Below are 12161 nucleotides of genomic sequence, written 5' to 3'. Positions count from 1 at the left end.
TCGCCTCAAGCTGTTTGTTTCGAGTGTGCTCCGGGAACTAATTAAACTTGTATCTCAAGGCACTTCGGTATGAAAAACCCAAAACTGACATGCAGGGAAGCCACAATAAGTGATATAACAACTAACTCGACGTATGACGACACGGTATGCTCTGGAATGACTGGCGATCAGTCTCAAGAATCAGCTGGGATGGGTTTCAGCTCACCCGCACCCGTAATGAGGACAATGGATGGAAGTGAGTTATGTTTAATGAACTAAAATGAAGTAATGGGTAACATTAAGTTTAAAATGGTATATTTATTTATTTATTTTTTTCAGTCCAGAAATGTCGCATTCCTCCTCCCGCAGTCCACTCTTATTCCGTCTGCCCTGCATGGACACACGAGGGCATAAATAGACTCAGCACCTGCAGCGTTTATATTAATGGCTTATTGGGAACTTAGCTGCCTCACTCAGCCCGGCAATTATTATGAAACGAGCGATTGGGATGATGAGAGTGACGGAAAGAAGACATAGTATGCTTGGTGATTACGCAACGGCGCGTCTGTGGGATTTTTGTAATGACTGGTGCTGAGCTGCAGTGGAAAGTGTCTCACCGCGTGTCCTTGTAATTAAGGAAAGAGGTGCCTCGTTGGCTGCTTTGTGAGTGACAATGTTGTGGCTCGCGTAATCCCCAGTCAACAACGCTGCTCGTCAAATTTTCATATTTAATTTTCCATTGATGTGTTTTATTGTGCTTATTACCTGCACGGCCACGACATGGCCATGCATTCTTGAGCTAGACCAGCGTGGGAGCAAGCAGCTGACCATTATGTAATGTTGCTTCAATCTTGAGGCGCTATCCCATTTCAGTACTCTAGGTGGAGGAAATGCGCTTTGGGTGTCAAGTGCCACACAATGTTTCTGCTCCATCTTTTGGGTCACTGCTCCATTTAGCGCCAAAACAAGCAAACTGTGTTGATGAAAAGGACCATCCCTTTTTTTTTCTCTATGAAAATGTTGTGACATACAGAGGTATCCAAAACTAATTCTGATCACACGACACCAGCACTGCAGCTCTTCTTAAAATACAAGGTACACACATACATCATCTGAGAATTTTTGCTCCTTTCCAGTCAGAAAACAGCAAAGACCTGATGATCAGCTGTCTCAAAGATTATTCTGATTGATTTGGAGTGGGTTAAAAGTGATTTTTTTTTCTCCCAGCTCTGCTCATAAAATGGTCGAGGCAGACAATCGTAAATGTTTAAACCTGTCCAGGATTTACTATGTATGCATGTGGTAAAAACAAAGTGGCACTGAGCCAACCAGCAATTTGGATACCTTTTGGCACTGTCTGCCTCCCACAGGTGTATCTTGGTACTACAACAGACAGGTATTCAGATCCCAAGTCATGGGTGGAGAAACTGTATGGGGTTGATGTTACAAAGACATATTTTTGGGAAGAGGCAGCAAACAAAAAATGGACTTTGCCATTTCAAATTTGATGGGTGGGCAGTAGAATTGGTTGTTACGAAAAAAAAAATCCGTCACGATACAGACTATTTTATATCATAAAAAGGATGTACCACAACAGGTTTTCAGTTATTCTATTTAAAGAAATACATCACACTGTCACTGCTTAGCTTTTCTCACTTTATTTTGAAGTGACATGAAACAGACCTGTATCATTAAAAAAATGGCAGTGTTTTGTGGGGGCTGCTAAAACCCGGCTGCTTTTTGTGTGGGGGAATGCAAGGGTTAACACTGAAGCACATGGGGCACACAACCATCTTTTTTTTTTTTTCATCCGGTCTCTTTATAACCCCCACTTCCACGTCTGTAGAAGAAAGAAAAAAAAAGCGGAATAAACCGGACCGTGGCTTTCTTTCTGCAGTATCCCTTTGCGCGGCTCACTTCACTTGTGGCGTAAACGTGAGCGTGCTGATGACGTCAATGTGGCACTGAGGGGAGGGGGTCGGGGGGGGGCGGTGAGGAGGGGCTGTGAGAGTTGTGGCTGTGCTGCAGCATCACTCAGCAGCTCTCCTCCAGTCCACCGCGCACGCATTCGCACACGCTGTCAGTCTCGTGGACTTTTCAGTCGACTGCAAGCTTGCGCGGAGCGCACAAGCGAATCGATCTTTCTTCATCGTCTTTCTCTCACGCAATCCCACCCGCGCGAGGGGAATGCCATCGATAAACATGAAGCTGGAGATGGTCACCATCATCGCCTGCGAGGTAGACGTCGAGGTGTTTACGTCATACAAAATGCAGGTACGATCTTGTGCGGGGGGGGGGGGCGGTCGCTGTCGCGAGCGCGTGGAATGCAGACGCGATGTTATTTTATCAATGGGTCCACAAGGTTACGCGCGGCGCGCGCGTTGCGCGAGGAAGGGGTGTGCGGGTAGTGCATCTTAATGCGGTAATGAGGCGCCGATTGACGAGAGAGAATGCGCAACTTAGATATCGGTAATCGGCCACAATATTCGGTACACCTGCGCAGTCCATATGACAAAATAATAACACTCATTCTGCTTGTGGTTGTATAGTTCGCACAGCACAACAAGGAGAGCTGTTTCTAATCTTATCTCTCGTCCCTCTCGGTAACCAAAATATTAAAAGAGGCTCCCGATGTGATGCAGTGCAGCCCAAAGATTTTGCACAAACCAGAAAACTTTACATATTTTCACATGACGACATCTCTGACACTGGATCACCAAGCAGCATTATCTTTGCAATTATTTCATTGGATCCGAGTTTAAACTGTGTGGATATGTACAATACGGTTAACTTTCTGGCCAGGGTCTGAACGCTTAATGTTGGACTTAGTGTACTTTCTATACAAATATGAAATAAACCTACAGTAAATCTCGACTTTTTTTTTTCCCAATGCATTTCGATCTGCTGGGTCACTTTGCTAACTGGGCCCAATGCAAACGGACTGTGGCGTCCAAAAGTGAAATCTACATCTTTAAGATGAGCCTGATCACAGAGAAAACCAGACAGACTGCACACGACCTTGTCAGAGCTGAAGTGCTGTACTCTTCTAAAGTTTCCTGTCGGGCAGCTCTTCTCAATTAACCTATGCCATTGTGACCCTGCAAGGAAAAAAAAAAGGGATGCGCACACAATTAAAAGAACAGATGGAGAAGGGCTGACTTTCGAAACGCACAAAGAACATGGTTAATCCTGGTTTTCTCATGCAGGAAGAAGGATCGAGTGTAACGGTAGATTAAATTCAGTCAGTGTAATCTTGTTTTATTTTATCGTCTAATTTTTTTTTTTTCAATATTATCGCTTAACAAGATGTATGCCTATCTGATGTCTCTGATCTCACAAGATAAAAAACAACCAGACAGGCTTGCAAGCAACAATGGATGGCCTGATGTGGGTTATTTAACCCTTTCAAGGACAGCAGTTACTACAGTGGACAGTTTATCATGTTATCAGGTTACAGGGTGCATGAAAAGATTAAGGGGGGGGGGACAGTTTTAGGGGCTTTAAATGTATTGATTGCATTTTCCGATCCAATTAAGTTTGGGTTTGTGAACATTACCGTCTTGACTTGGTAACTTTTCACGCAGTTGCTGTCTTCTCTAAATGCTCCAAATGTGAACAGGATGAAGGTTTAGTGTGTGGATTCAAGCTGTGACCAAATTCTCTGAAACCGAGTCGACTGGTTTCAAGGTCGGACGGCTGTCGCACCACAACCAAATTGCGTCACTTTGTTTGAAACCATTACCCGAGTTTAATTCTTGACGGGGAAAAACAACTGGAAGTTTGATGAACACGGATTGAAGTGTACTCGTGTGAAATTACCCTTTTGTTGGAGGAAAAGCAAAAAGCTCTTGGCTAAGTCCCCTCTGGTTACATGAATAATGAGCCAAACAGAGAGGCTATAGTCAGAACAAGTAGGTCGGACCATCACGGCAGAATGGACGCACTGGTGCGAGTCTTTCGTTTCGTTCAGCTTTGTGTCCATGCTGGGCAAAAACAAAGGCTGCATCCCTGCCGTGAGAGTCGATGAGCTCGTTTTTTTGCGGGCTGACAGCAGGCATTGTCATGTTTGTTTGCGACTCGGCCATCGTTACCTGTAAAGTGTCATGGCGTCAGCGTAACGCAGGACACATGGTGAAGGTCAGGAAGTTCTTCAGCGGAGTCTGCTACAGGAGATGCTAATGCCCTGCTCTGATTGACGCTGTCAAAGAGGTGTTCATTGAATAAGATGTTACTTATTGTTAACAATTGTGTAGAATGGAAGTTTTAAATTATGTATTCATCCAAGGCATGAGTGAACACAAATAAAACCTGCTGTTGGGGAACATGAAGTTTGGGAAGTTTGAAGGAAATCTGAGCATCAGGAGAATGACCTTCATCACACTCATGCCTTTGGTCAGGTTTTAACCTTGTGGAGCTCAATCATGATCTGTTTTACGGCGAGTCATCAAATTTTGCTGCACACTATGAAGAAAATACAAGCATTTTAGCGTCGCCCGAGTGTACAGTGAGTTGTGGGGCTGGGCATTGTTAAGAACCGCACCATCCGATTTGATTTCCGTTCTTCACGCTGCGATTTGATTTTGATTTGATTTGGGCTTAAGCTGACAATTCTGTGAATAACCGATTCATCTGTCGATTATTTTGTCGACTTGGAAAAAAATGGGACTTTATTTTAAACTGGCAGTGAAGGAAATATATTTGGATTCAACACAAAGATAATCAGTCTGCTTCCGTTGCAGGAGCACAGACAGATACTTTTGAGAAGCGGAAATTCTGAGCGTTGGTCCAGTTTTACATTAAAAAAACAATATCCAAATGACTAATCAATGATCAAAAATAATTATATCATAATGATCATCATTTAGTTGCCGATTCATCGAATACTCTAGATTTGTCTGTCTGGTTTTCCTGTTTAAAATTTGGTAGGACAAACTCTTCCAGAATGAGTTTGCTTGTTTTTTTTTTTTTTTTTTTTTTTTGGTTTTTTGGGGGTTTTTTTGTTTTTGTTTTTTTTTTTTTTTTTTTTTTTTTTGGTTTTTTTGGGGGTTTTTTTTTGTTTTTGTTTTTTTTGAAGGAATCTTGAAACTGGCTGAATGGAATTGGCCGCTTTAAAACAAACGGAAAGATTGGCTTCAGGGGCTGAATTTCCAAAATGAATGCGCCAGCACACGCCTGCCAGATTTAGTGAGTTTTTAAGTTACAGTAATAACCTGAGAGGCTGAGTCTTACCGTAAATAGCAAAAAAAAAAAAATGCCAGTAAATTGACTCACCCCTCCCTCCTTTTTTTTCTTTTTTTAAATTTTATGATTGCCTATATTGAGAATCTGTTCTCAATTGCCACTACTGGGTCAATAATGGTTAAATATATAAAATAATATTTCTGAATGAGTTAAATAGTAACCAATAATAATAATTTTAAAAAACAAGATATCAACAACAAAAAGCTAAGATGCGTTTACTCTGTGGCTCTTTATTATTTTGTGAGTAATTTAGAGTCACGGTTCTGCACCGTAGCTAGCCGCGCTAGCTAGCCACCTATGGCTAGAAGCTAGCTGGAATGGCGCAAGATAGCCTGGTGCAGAACATTGCCCGATAGTAGTGATTTTAGTCTTCATTGTCCATGACTATTTTAGTCTAGTTTTAGTTGACAAAAACTGATCATGTTTTAGTCTAGTTTTTGGCAAAGATATCTGATGAGATTTTAGCAGAGTTATCAAGTTTGGCTTTAGCTACAGGTGCTATTACTCTATCGGCAGGTAAACAAGCTCATCGTCTGCCGGTTGAGTGGAAGCAACTGTGGCAGGGTTTTTACTTTCTGGACCTAGATTTGACACCTGTATTTTAGTAAAAGTCCCTGATAGTCTAGATATACATGAAAGCAACATTTTCCTTTAGCCAAACCCAATTGTTACCTTCTCGACTCAAGAAAACATCAATTTCAGATGCGGAGGACGCTATGATTTGAAGTGTCATGTTCTACAACACATTTATTTTACCAGCTTATTCTCCTCTCCCTGATGTGATAAAGTTTCGTGAACAAAGATATTTTGTCCAATATTCGAAACCTTGAAGCCATTTTTTACGCTGAGGTGATGTGGAGTCCAAATCTATACCATCGGACAAATTCATGCCATCGAACAAAATTACTGTATATACCGTGCACACCGAAAAAACATAAAAGCCACAAAAAGTCATACTTCATAGTACCGGTAATAAACATTTGTTTGGTGTCATTTTTTTCTTTCAAATGCAACACTTAAAGTAGTGTGGCTCTCTGGCAACTTTCCCGTTGACAGGAAAAATGTTCCCCACTCCTGCTTTACTGAACTGCCTGCCGTCTTATTCGTCCTTTTCCATTTGTTCAAGTCATTAAATCACATTCCAAATGGTTGTTTCTCTTGCAAAGTGCTTTCTCGCTGCTGCCCCGTCCCTGAAATGTGTTCCTTTCAATGAAGCAAGATCCAACGCAACAATGGCGGCGACTTTATGATCTTTTAGCAATCATTTGAGTAGTTCAAATCAAAATGATTACTATAGAGAATGCGTTGCAAGCTGTTACACGTTAAAAAAAAAAAAATGCAGACACAGTGACAATAACATTCTTATAGATGGATGCTGTTACTGCTCGAAGAATTTCCCAGCACTCTCTGTCACTTTCCACTTGTCATAATCTCTCTTTGGAAATACGTCGCGGCTATGTCGTCGCAGTAAACAATTTGATGACTAACGCGCTATTTATGGTTCAGCAGGACGTCTGACATGTTTTTGCTCCCGTTGTCTCGCCGCCTTTTGTGTGATCTGCTCAAACACGTCACCCCCCTCTCAATTGTGACCATGTCAAAAATAAAGCGTCAAGCTCGGCATCATCTCATTGTGATGCTGTGACCATTTGGCAAATGTTCCTGAGGTTGAACAGTCATCTTTTTGCCGTGAATGGAATGAAAAGTCTTTATTGTCGTCATGTAAGCACATATCGTAAAATTCCAGGCGCTGCAACTGATTAAACTGCGACTTAAAAATAGCAAACACGGGCAATAAAATAACTTGTAGAGCGATAAAAAAACCACAGGCACCGGAATAGAATGGAAGAGAATTACTCAGTGTTATTACAACACCACCAACCCCCCCACCCCCCCCCCCCCCAAACAGCAGAAGGTGTACTAGTTTTCGGCCGACAGATGTCGACCTTTCTGACTTTAAATTGATATTAAAACTGTTATAGGTTCATAGTTTGTGGTATACTGACGGTTTAAACTATGAACACAGGCATTTATAAACAGTTTTATCGGGGAGGCATCAGTTATCACAGTTTTATGCTGTTCACAGCAGGACGCGGTACCTTTCCCTCTGAATAGTAGGGGGATGACTGTACCAGTTTTGGCGAGAAGTGAAGGTGATCCGTTTTTACCAAGCCACTCTGTCCCTTCTCAGAAAGTTTTGGATGCTTGCTTTTAGGGATGGGCGAGTACCGGTACGGCCTTATTTTTTTAAATATCGGGTACTCATGGAGGCTGCCGAAACCAGCCACTGATGGTTAAGAAAATCTGACATCGCTTAAGTCCTCCTTGGCAGTAGTTGGCACTATACTGCGGCAGTTTGACACATTTGTGAAACATCATGAAGTTTTGTTCACATTATTCACATTAACAAAATGTGAGTGTCATTTTAAAAATGTTAACGGTCAGTGAAAGACATATTTTTTTGGGTCATCCACCGAGGATATTTTTTTTTTCAAAGGCTTGTTCCCAAGCATGTGTGCTACTGTGTTAATGCAAAGTCACCATCAATGTCAGTGGGCATTGATTGCCGCTCGCTAAAAGCTGACATCCTTTGATATCATTGAGTCAGAGGACACTGACAGGCCTCTCGGTCATCGCTGATTAAAACGTGAATTAGGTCAAAATGTTAACATGATGCGGGACCTGCAGGTGACCGCTGCTGTCAGGATGCACTGTGACCGCTCTATGAGGCCCGGGGATGGAAGAGACTGCGACCAGATCAGGTTCTGTACTTTTGGGAAACCAGAGCCCGTGTGGCAGGGTTGAACGATTCAGGGCCCAGAGAACTGCTGGGCTGCGGGGACTCAAGTGTGCCTGCTCCCGCGGCTCGGGCGGCTGGACAGGTTGAGCTGAGCGACTCACACTGGCCTGAAACCTTAGAGATGTGCCGCGGCTCAGGTGTCTGCTGAAGGTTAGCGCTTAAACCCGTGCGCGTGACGTAAGACAAAGGACGATGTCCTGGACAGTGGATTTGGTTACCCTGCCATCAGAATATTCGTGGGGGTTAAGGAACAAGCCCAGTAGCGAATAATTATAAAATATCAGCTACTGGCACCACCATACATTTAAAAAAATAATAATTGCCGGTAATAGTTTCAACAGTAAATACAGCCAATGACAAACCTGAAACAGTTTAATATTATTTCAAACTAATTTTACAATGTTACCGTTAAAAATAAATGCTTAACAGAAGATAAGGTATTTTAAAAATTGCACCATAAGTGCGCATGTACTTTCCAATAGTATCAAAGACTATCCATAACTTCCACTAACAACACAGGCTAAACCAGTGGTAGGGAACTTCGGTTCCTCGAGAGCCATATCCTAATTGTTTTCGATCTCTCGCTACTTCACCACACCTGATTCAAACGATCAGCTCATCAGTTAGCTCTGTAGAAGCCGGAAACAATCGTCATCAATTGAATCAGGTGTGTTGGAGTAGGGAGAGAGCTAAAACAGGCAGGATACGGGTCTCGAGGAAACGAAGTTCCCTACCCCTAAGCTAATGGCTAGCTATGATTTGCTAACGTCCATTGAAATAAATGCTTTTTTTTGTGGGGAGCAACAGTAAGCACAAGAAAATGATGCTAATGAGATATGACAATGATATTAGCATGGTGAAATTGCTGCCAATGTATGCAATCTGGATCAGATTTGGATGACGCTTGGTCTGGAATACCCAAGCTAGTTGGAAAAGAAACGTTCGCCCACTTTAAAAGGGTTTTGGGTAGATTCTCACCTAAATCTAATGGGAACACAGCGCAGGAAAAACAATCAAACGCAAGCTTATGAAAACACATGACATTTTTGGGCAGCAGTAATGAAGCGGATTGCCAAGGGAGGCAAGGGGAGCCCAATTTTCCTGTCACGGAAAAATGATACATGCTGTTTATCTGAAAGAATCACTGTAACATTGCTTTCTATGGATAATAACTCAATTTGTACTCTGACAAGCTGCGATCTTGCCAGGCCTGAATCCAAATTGCAGTTTTACTCCAATATGATCACCAACACCAGATATTGGCAATCAACTACTCTACCTTTTTTAACTGAGTAGAAAATTCATCCATCAATCTATTTTCTATAACGCTTATTCTCTGTAAGGTAACAGATGAGCTGTACCCTGTCCCTTTCATTTTTTTTCTTTATCCTCTGCAAAGAATGACTAATATTAGAGCCATACTAAGGAGCTGAGAGAAGCTGGGATGGCTCTATGTACCCACTGTCATCTTTTTCACAAAATAATTGCTTATACAGTATAATGTTTAACATTATAATAATGATTTATTCAAAACATTTATTTTTTCTGTCAACGTTGTTTTTATTTATTTCAAATCAATTGCAAGTTGCAAGACAAGTTAATTCATTCATTCTCGTATGTGCTTTAGTGGTTGTCTAAACAAAAAGAGTAACAAAAAGAGCACCGTTAAAATACCCAATCGATAACTAGTATTGTTAAAAGTAGTCGTATCGATAAAATCTTCACGATCCGTCATGTATCTTGTTTAACTGCCTCTCAGCCCCTTTATGGAATGTTGTGTTACTCATTGCAGCTCTGCAACTCTGGCTACACAACGCTGTGACCGTGGCGCTTGAGTGTGTGATGTAAGAAAACTGGGTGTGAGGCTGTGCGACCTAAGTGGCGCTGACCAGGAAAGGCTCCTACCTTGATACCACAAAAAAGAAAAAAAAAAACAACAACATAATAACCAGATTGTTGATAAATAGGATTAATGTGTTTCACTGTACTGTAATCTGATTTCAATATTCCTATTTTGGACAGACTGACCCCAAGAGAGCGCCCCCTATCAATATGGCTCACTGCTCGGGCTATCGACCCCGTCGGAATAAACACTCGGCCCATTCATGGGCCTCCCTGGTGCATTTGTAGCCATCTCAATGTACACAAAACATACTGAACTCATAGCCGCATGGGTTATAACATTGACAATAAAAGTCTCAACACCAGGGGTGCCCAAGTCCGGTCCTTGAGCGCCCCGATCCAGTCTGCTTTAGAAGTCTCCCCCATACCTCGCTTCCCATTTGGTTTTGAAAGGTAATTAAAAACGATGTTCCACGTGCATGCGAAGTTCATTTACATAATTATTTCAGTAGAACTATTTCGGACTATCCTGTAGTACCCGTCCTTGACTCACCCTGAGGCTCCGTGACCTAGATTGTTGGTTGTCACCCAGATCTCATTGAAACATGAGACGGTGGATTAGATTCTGCTAAATCCATGCACGTGTCACAGATGACTGATTTGCCAAAGCGGGGTTAAAAAAAAAAAAAATACACGAATAAACCCTCTGTATGTCCCAATTAGGCTTTGTTAATCTCGTCGTACCAAATGCTGCAATTCCAACGAAAATGTGGATTACAGTCAAGGATTGAAGCGACTTTCAGTGGTTTAGAATGTAGAATATACCACAGAATTCCGAGTGGGTCGAATTGCTGGAAGGCAAATTTTTCAAATGTATGTCGACACTGTTTTACATTGACAATCACTGGTTATTTCAGTTTGTTGTCTAAAGGTCCAAGTCCAGCATAATGTAAATTGAATTACTTCAATGCAAGCCCTCGGGAACATGAATTCATTCAATAAGGTAAGATAAGATAAGATAAGAAAACCTTTATTTGTCTCACAAGGGAGAAATTCCCAATTTACAGCAATACAAAACTGCCATTAAAACAGGAGTTGAGAACTTTAAGGTATTCTCCCATCACATCCGTCCTTGCATTTACTGTACCATTAAATAGGACTGAACATCGACATCACAATGTAAGAGAATGCTATTTTCAATTCGCAAAGGCTTCATTTCAGAAAGAAGACGAGGGAGGGGGCGACTCTCCATTTCGGTCGGTCAGTAGGCTTTAATTTTTTATTCATGTGTACAGTGTGCTACATTAACACTGACCAACCCAAAGTTCACCAATGCCAGCCAGACCAGGACAGTACAAATTTCATGTTTTTGCTTTTTTTTTTTTTTTTTGGTCTATCCACTTAAATTAATCACTCATCATCAATCTTTCTACTGTGGCGCTCTCATGGTTTTGCACATCAGATGAAATCCTTCCAAAAGGAGTGGCGAGAGACAGGAAAAAGCCCATAAAATGTCAAATGCTTCATATTCAATGAGATTTTTACTGCCCATAAAAATGAGGGGGAAAAAAAAGAAACAAGACAGAAGTAATATTTTCTAAAACACTAAAAATGAACTCATCCCTGCAACTTTTGTCTGTGTGGTTTCTTGGACTTGGGTTGTATTTCCGTACGTGCAAAGAAAACGCGTTTAGCCATCAGTGTTTGTGTTGACGCAACCGGACGAATGCGGATATTTGTCAGTGAACCCGACACACGTTAGAAACCGGACGCCGGCTTTACATAAGCACGCTCTGCAACCGCAATCGTGTCGTTACACCTATTTCCACCACTTTAACTGATCCATTAGCTTCAGGCTGTGAGGTCACTGTCTGCAACAGGATTAGATCCCCCGCATGTTGACGGGCGCCTGATCAACTATACTGTATCTCACCCTCGCCTTAATCTTGTTTGCTTCTGCCAGCGCATTTTATTATGATGCCGCTAGATATCAAACCTTGCCGATGCGCCCCGATAATATCAACCTGTTCCGACATCTCAGTTGATTTGAGTGTCAGAAGCGCGCCTGTGTTGTGTGTTGTGCCTTGATGCTCCCGGGATGAAAAGCTTTCCATTACTACCAGGGACATAACTGGCTCGTTACCCAGGGGGCAATCTGCCGGCAGATGGCTTGTCGGGGTCACGGTTTTAGCGGACCGCACTTGACCGGCAGGGCTTTACGCTTTGTGCCGCATTCATGCAGCGCCAAAATGCTCGCTGGGCTGCTTTGTCTCTTTCCACCTGTCAACTTTTCATCAGT

The 12161-nt window shown here is 42.1% G+C and overlaps 1 protein-coding gene across 2 annotated transcripts in view; it reads left to right on the top strand.

Moving 5' to 3' along the window:
- The window catches only part of rcan3 (regulator of calcineurin 3), a 37375-nt gene that overhangs the window by 11835 nt on the left and 13379 nt on the right, over positions 1–12161 (top strand). Inside the window, exon 1 of one of the 2 annotated variants that reach the window (XM_019888355.1) lies at positions 1977–2253. The exons of the other annotated variant lie outside the window; for it this stretch is intronic. Coding sequence (XP_019743914.1) covers positions 2167–2253 — 87 coding nt within the window. The 5' untranslated portion in view covers positions 1977–2166. Of the gene's footprint in view, positions 1–1976; positions 2254–12161 lie in introns of those variants that run through there. 2 annotated transcript variants of the gene reach the window in all.

Source organism: Hippocampus comes, unplaced genomic scaffold, assembly GCF_001891065.2.
Source record: "Hippocampus comes isolate QL1 unplaced genomic scaffold, H_comes_QL1_v1.1 scaffold112, whole genome shotgun sequence".
Lineage (NCBI taxonomy): Eukaryota > Metazoa > Chordata > Actinopteri > Syngnathiformes > Syngnathidae > Hippocampus > Hippocampus comes.
This window is presented reverse-complemented; position numbering and strand designations above follow the sequence as displayed.